Genomic DNA, 17,170 nt, shown 5'->3' with positions numbered 1-17,170 from the left:
AACTGATTGAGTGTGCACTGCTAGTGTAAACATTGTGACGTCAGTGACTTTACGCTTTTTTGCACGGCGCCGTGCAATAGTATACAAATAATGAATGTTTATTAGTGCAATGGACAGAATATTTCATGAGGTGAAAGATGAAATGATCCATTCAACGAGGCGCAGCCGAGTTGAATGGATCAAACATTTCATCTTTCACCGAATGAAATATTCTGTCTATCGCACGAATGAAAAACATTTATTATTTGTTTTATATAACGCCTAAAATAGATCCTTGTTATTTGATGTTTTATTAATTTAGAAACAAAGAGAGAATCTAAGATCGCGAGAGTGCTCGCTGAGCGCTTTACGTTAGCGCGCTGTCGCATACACATAATGCAAACGCAAGCTTCTAGCGCGCTGTAGCATACTACACACACTGCAAACGCAAGCGTTTTACACGCGTGTGTGCCGGGCTGTCAGCGAGCGTCCAATGGACCAAATCGTATGGACCCAAAATTGCACGGTAAATGGAGCCACAACTGCACGGATGATGATGTCATAGTGAAATGGGCCGAATGATCAATGTCAAACAACCAATCAAATGACAACTATCTCTCCAGGCGTTATATAATAAGAAATCATGCACACACGCGTGACTCATTTCAGCGCTTCCAATTGGCTACATTCTTGAACCCATTTTATAACATATTTTATTGTATAAAGCGTCGAGTGCCCGGCAGAACGGCACGAAGGCGCGCGATTCAAGGAAGGTGTTTTCGGCAGAACGACACTAGAGCATGCGAGGCGCGCATTATACTTATGCGCATCGCATGCGTTCGTGTCCTTCTGCCAGGCACACCTTCCTTTAATCGATGCGTTCGTGTCGTTTTGCAGGGCACACTACGAAAGTTCGTCTAAGATTGGCAATGGTGTGCGGATAGTCTGCAAGTCGAGTTTTACTTTAAGTGGGTCAGCAACAGAGCAACATGTTTATAAGCAATGAGAACTAGATTTTTTTCTGTCATTTTCTAAACACACACACATACACACACACACACGCGATTTATCCACGAGTTGCCACACTGCAAAAAGTCCGGTGTTAAATATGAAACACCGAGCTGGTGTTAAATTTCCGGTGCTCATTCATGGTGTTAGATTAACACCTCCGGGTGTCATTTCAAAATTTTAAATTGTTTTTTGAATAGTTTCTTAGTGACTGCACTTCTCGTTAATTTTGAACTTCAACAAGACGATAAAGAATTTTCCGATAAAGTACTTGATTTTTGAAAAAAATGTGTAAACACATTTACACCACAGTAACGCCAGTTGGTGTGGTCCTCTATTGAAGCTGGACGGGTGTTATACCATTGAAATTAACACCACCAATATCAAATCAACACCATGCGGTTTCATTATTTAATTAACTCTAGCGCAGTGTCAAAAATATCACCAGCCACAGTGTCAAATTAACACCCATGGTGTTAAATCTAACACCGATGTTTTTACAGTGCATGAGATTTACAAGAGTACAAGATTAGATAAACTCATTGTGCCGTTCAAATGAATGTTGATGAAGCAGAGTATCATCATCTAATAGTTCCGTGCACAAATTCATTTTTATTATGCCTGCTTGCATTGTTTGTAAATAAACTTTATAAAGAGGTTCCTGGAATCTATTGTCCGACCCACTTATTTATAACTCCAACTAATTCTTACTTGACACACCCCTTTAATTTACATGTCACACATTTATTTACGGACAGACATCATTAGAACGTGAAATGAACAGGACACATAAAATGGTATTTATGTATATACACATTTCCATTTACTTTTCATTTCTGTACCTTTGTCCAAACTGACAATTACAGCTAATGATGTCAAAGCCTGTGTATGAATATTGATTTGACTTGGGTAGCACGTGCTGACAGTGTTCACAAGTGCATTCGTTTCACCGAATAAGTCTACTTTATTTTCGTATTTACTTTTGCCTATGATGTCATTTAATGATCTTAAAATATATTTTTAGATGAATATATTATGCGCAGTGTTATATCTATGATTTAAAAAAAAAAGATTGAATGTTTTCATCACCTTGGATGTATCACAGATCTCTTTAGATAGGCTAAGCTGGCCTGACGTTTAATTAATGATCGGTAAAAGCAACGTCCTTTATCTACTTCTTGGTTAGAGCCTTATATAAATACGTGAAACTCTGACGACGTCTTTTGTGTAAATTTTGGTTATGGGGTAGAGTTACTCCTCAAATGATTGACAACGGTCTGACTGCACCAAGATAACAACCGTGACATTATGTGCATGACACTAAACCTCTAGCATTGGAGCGGTGTGACAATACTGGTGGACCAGTTAATTGGCTAACCAGCTAATTGCCCCTGAGACATCCAGGAGATTCCGAACTTTAATGGAACATTTTGTCAATGTCAATATGATAGTCTTGATTAAAATACGGAACATTCAAAATCCCTGAAAAAAAAAGAAAAGAGTTGTAAAATACTATTATAGAAGTTCAACCAACAAGACTCATGTGTTCTGACAATTTCAGATTCAAGTCACTTGGCATTTAGGCTGCCATGTACTAGTACTCGGAAGTTCGCAGCCCTGTACTCCATTAGTGCTACTATAACACTGCAACCCAAGCAAATCACATAAATGTTAATTGACTATAGAGTCATGACAGTATAGGGCATAAGCCTTTAGCTCTTTTTTTTTCTTCTTCAGTTGACCTTGCTTATCGTGAGTCAGAGTGTGGCCATACATTTCATAATTCCATAAACTATTTGAGCACATGACACTTGTATGAATCAATAGACAAGCAGCATATGGCGATGTTGCGATGGCTCAAAAATATGCTATGATGACAGGAATGATATTTTTCCATGGTCATATTTGTTGCCACTGACATTGACTCCATATATTCATGGAGCTACTATTATTTCTCTTCCACTTTTTTTTCATGACTTACGAATAAGACAACTCGGTCATAAAAGGTCAACGTGTCCAAACATCGATCAGAAATGATTTGAAACTGGATGTTCCTCTTAGAAGTCCGCAGTATTGGAATAATGAACATGAACAAACTAAGATCACTGCGGTCACCTGACGGAAAAAAAATAATTAGATTTCACTGAAGCCAAGCAAACTTTTACTCTGGCGTTTGTTTCTGAAATAGCGACGCTCGTCTGCAGTTTGTTTAATAGCGAAAACTCCGTCATCGGCCATCTCGCTGTCAGTGATAACGGCTTGCTTGACCAGACGGAGGGAGTCGTCCCGACGCCGAGGAAGCAGGCGGCCAGAGTGGGCGAGGACTGGCGGTAGGGTGAGGGCATCGGGCATGACATGCTGTCTTTTGTTTACCCCCGGTTTAGTGGAGGAAGCTGCATTAGCTGTTATGAACCTTCAGGAAACAAACGACGAAGATGAGGAAAAGTTAAACAAATGAAAACAATAATGATAAATGAACATAACCTGCAAATTAAGCAGAAGACAAGGGCTGTGTCGCAAACCTCAAAACCAGACCTCAAAACTTTAATCCCTTGGTGCTGACGATAGCAACAACGACAATAACGGTGACAATGATGTGATTAAGATTGTTCCAATTGATTGCGTCGAAATGAATGCTGTTACTTTGAATCAAAGTCATAAATTTGCATATCCCATCTTCCATTTGCATACTCCCGCCCCTTCCTAAGTTTCTTCCTAAGTTTAGGACAAAAACTTAGGAACAGACTTCGGAAGAAACTTAAAAAGATTTTCAGAATACCACTTTATAGGAAGAAATCCTGACTTAGGAAGAAATTTCTTCCTCGGAATGATTTCAGCATACCACCCCAATTCTGTCTTTCCTAGGCACTTCCTAACTTTCTGACTTATGAAGAAACTTAGGGAGAAATTTAGGAAAATTTAGTTTTATATATGAATGCATCTCAAAATTGAATACTTGGCTTTGTTCCTCAGGGTCCTGGCATGCCTGGAAGCGCAATCATGAAGGGTGCACGCCACTATTTATAGATGCTGACAAAGCGGAGTGTTTTGAGTGCAATCTTTGGAAATCTTAGAAAAATACGATAATGATAATTCTTGCCCCATCCCCCTTTAAAAAAAGATAATATGATTTGCAAAATTAAAACTCTGCGCAAACTCTTTAGCAATTAAACCTATCGACATGAACTGATGTACATTGTATGCCTTCCAAACGAATTCAGATGTCTTGGAAATTGTCAATATTTTGCAGTGAATATACGGGGGGGGGGGGGGGACGTGGATCATTATTGTCATAATCATTATCCTATTCAAATTCAAATCCAGTATACCTCGTAATTTGTCCGGCAGTTTTCAAGGTGATGGCTGATGACGTGATGTCCTGCCAGCTCCGTGCAGGTCTCAGAGGATGGCTTTGCAACCTACTTCTCAGATGAGGTGAGGATGCTTGGGAATCGGACGAACACGGGGATGACGACGGCCACGATAATGAACCGAGGTGGTGGTCATCTTTTGGAGAATTGCTAGGATCTTGTCTTGACGTCCCATGAGAACTTGAACTGTAATGTTGTTAAAAAGACAAATATATATAGGCCTACATTATATTTACATGTTGTATATATAATGGGTCTAGTGAAAGCACCAGTTTGTAATAGGTCTGTGATTTTTCTTATAAGTCTACAAGGCAGTGCAAGAGTAGCATTTGATGGTAAGCCCTGTCAGTGTCTGTGCACACGGTGTAACATGTCAAGTATATACAACATCAATATTTTGAACTTGATGGCTAGTGCATAATACGCTTCAAACTGATAATTTCTGATTACTTACTTGAGTCACACATAATCGAAATAATTTGGGGGAATCATTATGATTTCTTATATTGGTTATAGTGATAATGATAACACACACACACACGCACACACATACGTATAGATATGCATAAATGATATGATATAATGTTCATCTTGAAATGTTTGTATTACTATAATCTATATCATAGATATAGATACATATACATACATATATATTATATTATATACTACATATATTCTATTATGTATTATATATTACATATTATATATTATATGTCATATATTATATAAGAAAAAGAAGAAGGAGTCTCGAGTACGCCATTTGTAACAAAATTTTCGGCCCGCCTCGTAACACTGACGAAGGCCCGAGACCGGCCGAAAATTTTGTTGATATAATTATAAAAACATAGCTGGACTACAAATGGCGTAATTGAGACAAATCCATTGAAAATGATTGATTTAACGCCTTGTAGAAGCGAACTCTGTATAAATATATATAAATGATTGAATATATATATCTACTTGATGGCATTATGACCACTGTACAACTTTGATACGTCAAGAATTAGCTCCACATGCAGACGATCTGTTTGTGTGTACGCGTACGCCAATGAGCGCGATATCAGATTTTTTAATAACATTTTTGTAATGTTTTTCTCCGTATGATATTTGGGGGAATGGCTAAAACAAAATGTTGACTGCATTTTCTTTCGCATCCGCCATCGTAGTGCAAAATTCTTGACCTGCAGTGATTTTTACAAACATGACGCGACTCTCGACTCCACCTCAAGTCAACATATCTGCTCGAATCAACTTAATTGGCTCGAGCTTTGAACTATGATCCTCATGACATTAATAATAACGATTTTCGATTTACATGTACCGCCTGCTTATTATTTTACTGCTACGGGATGACATGCTGCGCATTCCCCAGTTCTCTAGTACAGTGTATATGTCCAGTCCCAGAATCAAGAACTACTCTATGGAAATGTCACCTTTACCATTGTTTACATCGATTCTCGGACTAATGATGGCGTTATATATAGTGTCTAATTTGCAGGGGGGGGGGGGTGGGCGATGACTACATGACATTCAGATCGTCCAACGAGAATCGGGTCAAATGGGTTCAACTTGGTGGACAATAAAGACTCTAAAAGAACGCGCTTATCACATGCTTATGGCTGCCATGCTCCACATACCCCTAATGATGCATACAAGGGGAAAATCCTACGTAGGAATTGAACCCTTCTTCGACTTATGTTTCAAGACTCCATAATAGACTTCAAGACTCCATAATAGACCATTGTTTTACGACATGGTTGTAAGTATTTGTGGATGATATTTTCCTGTGACATATTCTTCATTCTATATTAATTTGTTTTTCCTCATATGTGCCTAATCCTGCATTCCTTTTCTTTTTAATTTCTTCTTCTTCTTCTTTTTGCTCTGCATTGATAGTATGTGATCGAAAGGCGAAAAGTAGCGCCAATCCGAGCTACACCATGTATTTTAAACAGAAATTACCTCAAAGTACCTAATAACAATTTCAACCTTGCAGATGTAGCATGAATTAAAATTTCGTTTCTTTTCTTTGATGAACGGATAGTCAAAGAATTTATTTTCCGTTTTGCGAGTTGACTCTAGCTTTGATACGATTTAGGCCGAGACTTAGGCCGGATTTAGGCCGGAACATTATGTGAACAATCCTATGATCTAATTTACCTAGATATATAATGCATAGTGGGGTCTCTTTAATCTGCTGTCATTATCAGCACCGCTCTTCCAGACCCTGTCATTATTTCTATTACCATAAACATTGCCGAATATCCATCTGCCCATTCACATACCTGGCCCACTGTGGTTAAACCATCTCAAATAAAGACAAAAGCACATAGCGAGATTCAAAGTTGAGTTTGAAAGTCAAGCGCTACTTGGATACTGCAATGACTCAAATGACTTCCCTATTCTATCTTTTATCTTTGTAAGTGAGATTACTGTTGATAATTCTTTTCTCTTCTGCAGCCATCAAATCCTCATTTGAAAACAAAAACAAAGAAACATGCAAGGTAGTTACATGCTGCCTTTCTATCGGCTGGATTAGAGTTATCGCAATCACTGTAAAATAAATGCACAAATACTCTTTGATGTACACTGACTCAAAGGGCACTGTACCCCGGGCACTGTGCTAGCAAGCTTTGTAATAGAAAAATGTCGTTCCAGACACACAATATTGTATACATACAAACAGACATGTACTGTATTGAGATTGATATCAATCAGACAATGACTTGTAAAGAGGGACGCCAGATCATTCACTGAAGTTTGCTATTTGTGTATAGCAGCACAAGTCCTTGGTTCATACTTGAGTGAGCTGAAGCCCCCCCCCCCCCCCCAACAGTCTGCTCAATAATTCAAAAGAAAACTTTATTCTATTCCTGAGCAGCGTATTTCCGACAATAGATATATATATCTACGCTCACTCGTGCTTTGTCACTACTCACACTGAACTCTGAATGAGGGAATGGAAATCTTTTTTATGACGATGGAATTCACTGCCTCTGTATGCTGCAATGTCACTGCAATAATTTTTCGCCATTTCCTAAACGGATCTAAAACTATAGAGATAAGCCCTGATGATAACAGTCAATTCAGTTCAGTTCAGTTCAGTTAATATTTCGTTAATCATAAAATGCATTAAAACACAAAAACGCATGCAACTACGAACATAAAGAAGAACATATTTCATGTGAATGAGAATCAATAAAAAGAACAAAAAATCCTATGGCACCCTAAGTCAGAAGTACAAAAATATCACATTAAGAAGGACACAAAACACAACAGTACAATCATGGGAAATAGATAACATTGACAAAGTAACTTTCGTTCAAGGTCAGTAACGGGAAGAAAACAAAATGATAAAATGAACTTTATATGCACTTGAACTGGGATATGATACTTTTTGAAGAACGGGGGCTAAACTATTCCAAAAATAGGATCCTTATTATATTTCAAGCGCTTGTTTCGACCAAAGAAAGATGAAAATGACAGGACTTTGTGTGTGATAATCATAAATATCATTATTTAACTTAAACTATTGTTAACATAACTTCAGACAGTAAACCTGTACAACACAAAAACATAAAAATGGCTGTGTTCAACAGGTTGATTTCGTATACTGTAACATTATAAAGTGATAATGGTACAATAATTAGATTGTTTACAGAAATCTTGATCATCATTGCACCCGAAATGATTATTGAAATATTCTAGATTTCGATATTTTTGGTAGAATGAAACCATTTTGTAAAGTGCTTACCTTTTGTTTGCAGTGTTTTCAGGCGTTGAAAGCAAATTTTGGTGTACTGCTCGTCTCATTCCGACGGGCAGTGAGGCCCGTCTAGGAACGGTCGGTGGAGAGGACGATAAAACAGGGCGAGAGGTGTTGCCAAGGTGATTTCGAGGTGGTGAGGGAGAGGTACGAACGCAGTGTCTCGTCTTGGATTCTGAAGTGGACCTCCGATTTGGAGATATTGACTTCGTTGGCTTTTCAGCGTTACTTTTTTGCTTGTTTTTGCTTGAAGGAGCTTGTTTTGGATCTTTTCTCTCACTATTCCCTTTGCTTCCATGTTTGACATTGCTGATTTGTTGAGTCTCTTTCTGGTTTTGGGTTGAGGATTTGTGACAAACTCCAAACGCTGATTTGACTCTCCGTAAGCTTTTCGTTTTTCTCCCACGCAAACTGATCTCTTCTGTATCGTTACTAAGATCTTCAGTCGCTAAAGATTCGTGGCAATTAGTCAACGAGGCTGGTGTAAAGTGAGAATTGTGCTCAACAGCGTCCTCATTAGTAGCCAACATAACTTCATGGGGTGCGTTTTCGAGATTGTGGACGTCGAATGAGCTTATCGTAATCACAGGTGGTGGCTGATGTTCAAACTTGTTCACACTACCTAATCTGCTGTCATCGGATGGCATGGAGTCGGTCGATGAATTCGAACTCGACTGCGGTCTGGACTTCAGGTCTTCCATGGCCTGTTGGAATGCTTCCGATGCTTTTGGAATGTTTTCGAATGCTTTCGCTTTCGCTGTCGGAAGAGTTTGTCGGACGGGCTGAGCATGGGGGAACGCCAGATAGTCATCATGGTCATCGTCTTTATAGTCTTCCTCATTCGTAGCTTTCACATTGGATTTTGACTTCAGAACCTGGTCCGGGGTATATAAATCAAAAGTACGCATAGCTAGGAAATCTTTAGACAGTGTTAGTTGACAATCCGTGTAACGACGCCTTCGGATTCTAGGACTTCGAAGGAGGTCGGCTTGAATGCGAACGTCCACGGAACTTTCTGGGGGAGATGGCCGAGGAGAGCTCGGTGGTCGAGGACCAAGTAATGCAGACGGCGAAGTGGAAGCTTCTACCACAGATGACGAAGATGCTCTGCTACTGGATCCGTCAAAAATGTCTTCGTGGCAATGGATTTTAGGGATGTCCACCACTGGAGTGGCCTTTCGTCCCATACAAAGGCTGCGATCGCCTCTTTGCTGGTGGTGACTTCCCATTCTTGTTCAACCTTACTCAGTCATCTTTGCAATCGTCGAATCAGACGATTTGCGACCTATATTAAGACTTCAATATTCACCGTCGAGAAGAGATTTTATAGTCCTAGAGGTGAGCAATTCTCTCTCAGAACCAATTCTACGCTCTGACATCCACACGAAACAGCATGAAACGCAGTTTGATCCGTAAACCTCCAGCTTCACATTGTTCTGTGAACAGATGAAGAACTCAGCTGCATGCGAAACTCACAGTTATGATGTCAACATGCGACCTATGGTGCTTATGATATACGGTCCGTCGGCTTTTCATAATCTAACCTGCGCTCTCGTCAGTTTCCCTACCGAGATCAAATTGCATAGCAGAGGTCAAGTGCACGATTATACCATACATGACCTTTCCATGGCAAAGGGTGAACCGTCGTTATGACGTCACATCCCTCCTCGCACATTCCCTCCACCCCCTCCCCCGGTCCCCGTAGAGTTTCCTGGGTTGTGATTTCAGACGGCTCATAAACAAGTCTCGTCTCCGGTGCCTTTCGGCGAATTACCCGTGACCTATAGCCTTCATCCGTTTGAGCTAAATTTGATGAGATCGCGCGTCGGGTTATGTGTCACACTGAGGTGGTATTGGCGGATGCAGAGAGAAGTGATATCACAGCAAGGTCTCATTTCCGGGCGTTATATGGTGATTTGTTCCTTGTGGAATCAGCTTCCTTTGACTACTCAAGGCAGAGCATGGCATCACTGTACCGTATGTCCTCCCCCGCCCCCCCCCCCCCCCCCCAAAAAAAAAAAACCAACCAAAAAACAAAAAACAAAAAACAACGGAACTCTCCGCGCAACGATAAATTTAAAACTAGTGAATCAATCCAAATTCAATTTCAGGATATGAAACCATAACTTATTACCCACAACAGAACAGCTTGTCCACGCCCTCATCTCTTCTCGCCTTGACTTTTGTAACTCTCTCCTCCTCTGCCTTTCCCAACGACAGCTCTCCAAACTTCAACGCCTCCAAAACGCTGCAGCTCGACTTGTCACCCTCACTAAGAAATCCTGTCACATAACTCCCGTTCTTCAGTCACTTCACTGGTTACAAGTTGAAAAGCGTATCATCTTCAAAGTTCTCTTACTGGTCTATCACACAGTCCATGGATCCTCGCCACTCTACCTCCAGAACTCCATACGTTTATATCAACCCCCCTCGTAGACTCCGTTCAGCTGGTACTTCACTTCTCCATGTTCCTCGATCCTCTCACTCTTGGAGAGACCACAGCTTTTCCCACGCCGGTCCTTCTCTCTGGAACAATCTTCCCCTTTCTCTTCGTCAGGCTTCCTCAACCAATTCCTTTAAGCAACTCCTTAAAACACATCTGTTTAATTCCCAATCGTGAATGAACGTGATTGTAATAATTTGAGTCGTTTTGTACACTGTATAAGTTACTGTATAATTTATACATGAAGGGTTTTCTTATGTTCTGAGATTGATTTCGTTATGTATAGTAAGCATCTTGTTTTTGTTTGTATTTCATTTGCTATTTCATATGTAAGAGCGCCATGAGCATCATTATTGATGGACTTCAGCGCTTTATAAGAGGCCACTATTATTATCATCATTATTATCTTACAGAAAACCCCATCCGATTTGCTTCAGTGGTCAAAGAGAACATGAGGATCTTTGTAGAGCATGTCAGGAATTCCTTCCCTCCAAGTTCTGTCTATTGTCTTCCCACATTCTGCAGTTCCAAGAGCATCCAAGTGCTAAAACTTGGATGAATCATCAGACCCATGACATGCTATACAACGATCCAAATTTCTCTGTGACCACTTAACCGAATTGAATTGGGTTTTCAACAAAATATACACTGCAAAAAGTCCGGTGTTAAATAGTGAACATCGAGCTGGTGTTAAATTTTCGATGCTAATTTATGGTGTTAAATTAACACCTCCGGGTGTCATTTCCAAATTTTAAACTGTTTTTTGAAGAGTTTCTTAGTAACTGCACTTCTTGTTGATTTTTAATTTAAACAAGACGATCAAGAATTTTACATCAAAATACTAGATTTTTGAAAAAATGTGAAAATAAATTTACACCAAAGTAACACCAGCTGGTGTGGTCTCTTATTGAAGCTGGACGGGTGTTAAACCATTGCTATTAACACCAACAAATATCAAATCAACACCATGTGGTGTCATTTTTGAATTAACACCAGTACAGTGTCAAAACACAAGGTACAGTGTCAAATTAACACCACGAAGTGTCAGGTGAACACTTTTCAACACCATCACAGTGCATTTTTAACACCTGTGGGTGTGGTCCTTTATTGAAGTTTGATCGGTGTTAGATGCTATACTTTTAGACCTAGAAATAATATTAAGGCGGTTTAATCATAGGCCTACTGGAAATTATCAATTTCATCAAAATCCGATTGAAATTTTATGGAGATATACCTTACATAACAATATGAACTTAATAAAGCGTTTGATTTTAGAGCCCATCTATAAAGAATTTTAGATTTATTATGTATATATCATAATCATAATGATATAAAGCATTCATAAACAGTACTTGTTATAAAGCATCGTGCATGAGAATATAGACGGAGAATAATAATGTTTTCATACGGACACTGTTCGTGAAGCCGTGTGGTACAACGGAAATACAGTGACAAAACAATTACACTATGCACGAGTGTAGTACCATACACAGAGGTTGGCAGGCAAAATGAAGTAGCACAGGTATCGTGGTGGGCATTTAAGATACCGTGTATGTAACATTGGATCTTCAGATAGCCACTGCTTATGTTAAACATTATTTATGGAAGGTCATTGGAGGTGTCCTGGTTTGAATCGCTGGCGTAGTATGTAGTAGGCATACTGTGGGATTCCATTCCATTCAATGTGGCTCGAAATGTTGCGAGAATATATTGTTGATGGGGTCATCAAGTGAAAGTACAACCATGGAGCTACAACGGATGCATTGTAACTCAATAGAACAAAATCATAACTTCCGCTTTCACTGAAAATATGCTTTGGTCATCAGCTCTCTTGTTATCTGGGGTTTTTTTTTTTTTCGTTTTGTTTACTGCAGTCCGACCTCGATTATCCGGTCAACAGATTTCACAAATATCTCTCTTGCTTGTCTTGCCTGGATATGAAATGGCACATTATTGTCCGTACGTTTTCCGTGCAAAATTTTACGAAAGTACACAACTACTTTCTCGCAAATATTAGATAGGCCTATCAAGGAATGAGAAACCTGGGATATAACGTTGATTGCTGTGATATGATGTATATTTTATAAATGGGCTTTAGAATATCTCCACTCTGATTGTCTTGATGCATTGATTTTTACTGATCCACACTGCGACATGCGTCCGGTAAAATCGGAACGCATGACGTACCATGCATTTGGCAAAATCTGAACGCTTAGCTCAAGCCTTGTATAGTACTGTAAATGTACCGAACGCATGATGAGGAAAAAATGAATTTCATGAATATACAGGCGCATTTTTTGTTATATAAAACGAATGATGCACATATCGTGGATCATATTGAGAAATGGATGCTCTCGTTTAACTTTGGAAACGATCTAAAAGCGCACTCGCTGCGCTCGTGGGTTTAAACAGTTCCAAAGTCAAACTCGCGCATCCAATTCTCAGCGATCCACTCTGACCTTGCTGAGCATCTTGTATGATGTCAAAGTACTGGTGCTATAGAAGGAGCAGAGCTGGACCAAGAGGAAGGTGTATGTCTGCCGGTACTTTTTCTATGTCATTTCCACACTATTTGAAGGGTGAAACATGCAAATATCACCTAAATAAATCAAAGTAAATGGTAAACATAGCAAAGTTAGAAATTAATGCTCTATTGTATACTCCACCAATTTGCCTTAAAATGCTGAGCTTCCACATAAGATTAAGCTCCTATAATGTTTAATTTCAATGGAAATTGTGTCAGAAGGGCCTTTATCAAATGTTAAAGCCATGAATTAGGATTGGCACGGAGTTCGTTGGAATATTTATAAATTGATTGTTCGGAAAGTCCTACGCCACAACTTCGTACTGTTACCAGCGGATAAGCCTATATTTTGTTCATAATCTCCTCAAAAAGGTTTGGAAATCTGACTTCAGTTGCGCATTTCTCCAGTTTGTAACTATTATACAATACATGCTTGATATCAATGGAAAGATTATTAAATTTTCTTTAAAATGATATCCTACTCATCATGATTATGCTATCAAGTAAAGGGCTGTACTCAAAAGTGTCTGATAAGGTCTGCATTGAAAAGTTGCAAAATGAACAAGAACGGTCCTTATGAATGAGAATGGTCGTGAAGAGTAATCAGAGAACATGTTCTTTTGTGTTATGTCTTTTGTTCTCAACTGGTCAGCCATAAAGAAAAATTTCAATAGACATCTTTTTCACGCGGCCCGGGTTCGAACCCGAGTCTGGACTGAGCAATGTTGTGTGTAAACATACCGTCCCCTCTAGCAAGAGGCAAAACACTCTGTCCCTCGGATAGGACATAAAATGGAGGTCCCGTGTATGAGAGAGTCACAGCTCATGCACGTAAAAGATCCCGCTTCATTCATTCATCGCAAAGAGCAGGGTGTCTAACCCGGTGACGGTGGTCCCACCCAACATCCAACTGGACCCCATGGAAGACCAGCTTAGTGTAGCTGAATATGGGCTATCCAGCCATCTTCACATATGGAAATGAACAACAACAACGTTAACAACAACAACAACGCATCTTAACTTCATATTCAAGTTTTCAGTAGTGCCATACCAGGCAATTTTGATAGCTCATCAAGTTTTATGGTGGTACATCATGCCACGTGTAAGCAATGTTCAAAAAGCCCGCGCCATAGGGCAGATTGAAGCTGAGTTGCTTCAAAAAGATGACAACGCATGACCACATAGAGCAAGACTTGTGCGCAACTTTCTCGAGAGAGAAAGCATCACTAGAATGGACTAGCCTGCATGTAGTCCTGACCTTAACCAAATAGAACATCTTTGGGATCACCTTGGCCGAGCTGTGGGGAAGAGGGTCACAAATGCAACGACATTGGCAGGACTCCGTCATATACTGGTTGACGAGTGGAACGCCATTCATCAGCAGCGAATCACGAAGCTAATCAACAGCATGAGGATACGGTGCCAGGCGGTGGTGCAAGCACTTGGATCGTCCACCAGATACTGAGCCCCGATCATGTTCACTGACCATATAAAGACAAATTGACATAAAGTAAAGACAAAATAACGACAAAATGAAGACAAACTAAAGATGAAACTCCAATAAAACCCAAGAAAATGCCATTTCACTTCTTAATGTCTTTGTTGTGGCTAATGTGGCGAGGTTCTGTAAAGGCCGTGTCACACCATAACGCGGGCTTGTGGCGAGGAGGTAGTTTCCAGCACGTAGAAGATTTTCAGCGGGCGAACAAGAATGTTTGCAATTTTCATTCATGCCTTGTCATACCGTACGGGGGAACTTCTGCGGCTTGACTTGCGGGGAAACAAATTTACTCCAAGGAGCTCTCCGCAGTTGGTCCGCACCTGACAGTATCTAGCGCGTAGTTGCCCGGAGGTGCTCACGCAAGTCCGATTTATCCGCAGCCGAGTTTTGAGCATGACCAAAACTTTTTACGGGTGAATCGCGGGAATGCCCGTAGAGGTCCACGCAGAACGCCAGTAGGAGACCCTTAGCGGCAGTACTTCCCAGGCAATTCCCACGCAGGTACTTCGCAGTCCCGTATGCAGCCAAGATAATGAAATTCTGTGAGATTTCAGCCATTCCATTAGAGGAATTCCTTCACTAAGTTGTCAGCCCCCACGCGACTGGTACAAAGGTCACACAGTATACTCGCAAGTATAACGCGTCCGGCAAGTAAGACACATGCGCTGACTCGCACAAATCCTTTTCCGCCCTCAGGAATGTCCGGTATGCTAGAAAATCCCTACACGTAACAAGCCCGAGTAGCTTGCCCGGAAAGGTGTGACAGGGCCTAAACACGGTTGCGGGTAAAAAGATATGCGTGCGCACCTCCGGGCGACTACTTCTGAGATACATGCTAGGTACTGTCATGTGCGGATATCTACGGGGACCTCCGGGTAGTCAAAATTGTTCTTTGCAAGTCGCACGCAAGGCTGGTGTGACACGGCCTTAAGATAAAATGGTTTGGGTCATGATCGTTTGTGTTTGTGTGTGTGTTTATCTGTTTGGTTGAACGCATACATTTTTTCACTCCACAAAAATGCTGATGTTACAGTAAATGAACAACAAAGAAACAAATGGGAACTCACTCATAAGGAGGAACTTCATTAGGGACGTCAAAAATTTGGCCATTTTGCAGCTTTTAAATTCTGACTTTACCTCATGTTTGTAAGCACTGCACCTCCATGTATACGATAATCATAACAAATATGGTGTCATTTTCAAAAAGATTATTTCTAAGGAAAAATGAGACATGATTGATCAAACTCAGATTTCCAAACTTTTTAAAGGTTTTATTACAATAATGTCATTGTTTTACGGGCTTCGAGCGTGCTCCTGGTAAACTTGTTCTTTCTTGCTCTTCTTTCCTTTACTTATCTCTGATTATTGTAGACTCTCATGGTATATGTAAATGCTTTACGTTGAGTATTTTTGGTTATGTTTTGTGTATACAGTGCATCATTTTTTTTATCTTTATCAATATCACAATGGGACCCTCTGCAGAACAGCCGTATTTTGCAAATATTACCGTGCATCACAAAACCAACAAAAAGTTGCACACAGTGATTTTGTGTGAGGACTAAAAATAGGTGAGATGGATCAACCCAGTCAAGCTTGAGTTTTTCATATTTTCTGAAAGAGAAAGACTTCTGCGTGATGGTAACTTTTAATAGGCTTACATTCTGGCAAATTTTATTAACATAGAATGATTTGAAAATTGTGTTTTAGCGGTTTTGCTACAAAGAAGCAGTTTTGCTGTAGACATGATAAAGAACCTTTTTTGCAGAATAGTGTGATAAGATGTGTCCTAAAGGAGCCACCTGTTCATTTCTTTAAAAGAAATACCTACCCTTCATTTTCAGTTCGAATAAATTTTGAAAGGATGATTATACTGCCTTGAAAGATAATCCCTTCATTGTTGGTGCTGAGGAGTTTTTATTTCTTTTTCTTTTGTCCCATTCAATGCACAGCTATAGCACGGCTTGGGAAGGTTAACCGCTTAAATAGACCCTGTGCTTTAGAGACTCTTTTCTCAGCAAACATATTTCCGGAGTATGTTTTCTTTGCAATATTTGAATTGAGTTATAAATAATTAAAAGCTTAAATTCTGCTCTTTCAGAATCCGTCCTTAACTAAAAATCTATGTCTGGTGACTTTTTGTTGGCTTTGCATGCCACCATGATGAGGTGCAGGGTCACAAATATAAACGGGCAAACATAGCCCTTGTCTCTTCATATTGTATGCATTATTCTTGCAGATTGTACATATCTTATCTGAAGACAGAATAAAACAACAAAGTGCAACTCAAATGCCCTCAATCCAAACACGTACACACAAACACACACACACACACACAAATGAAAAAGAGAAAAAAAAAACATTGTGTACTTTACTTATCTCTGTGGTTTCTGTACATAATATTATATCTGCGATTATGTATACATCCCCACAAATATACACAATCATATGTTCTTTCAGAATCCGTCCTTAACTAAAAATCTATGTCTGGTGACTTTTTGTTGGCTTTGCATGCCACCACGAGGTGCAGGGTCACAAATATAAACGGGCAAACATATACCCTTGTCTCTTCATATTGTAT

At 39.8% G+C, this 17,170-nt stretch overlaps 1 protein-coding gene across 1 annotated transcript; it reads right to left on the bottom strand.

Moving 5' to 3' along the window:
• Positions 1-2,085: 2,085 nt before the first annotated feature.
• On the bottom strand, positions 2,086-9,590 carry LOC139727415 (uncharacterized). Its single transcript, XM_071638369.1, has 3 exons — positions 8,113-9,590; positions 4,317-4,544; positions 2,086-3,400 (listed from the first exon to the last, which is right to left on the bottom strand). The coding sequence occupies exons 1-3, from the start codon at positions 9,351-9,353 to the stop codon at positions 3,121-3,123; spliced, it is 1,749 nt and encodes a 582-aa protein (XP_071494470.1). The 5' UTR covers positions 9,354-9,590; the 3' UTR covers positions 2,086-3,120.
• Positions 9,591-17,170: the final 7,580 nt, after the last annotated feature.

This window comes from Diadema antillarum, unplaced genomic scaffold (assembly GCF_040938485.1).
Source record: "Diadema antillarum isolate AM-2024a unplaced genomic scaffold, OU_Dant_1.0 seq00000130_RagTag, whole genome shotgun sequence".
NCBI lineage: Eukaryota > Metazoa > Echinodermata > Echinoidea > Diadematoida > Diadematidae > Diadema > Diadema antillarum.
The sequence above is the reverse complement of the archived record's forward strand: the minus strand, read 5'-3'. Positions and strand labels throughout refer to the sequence as shown.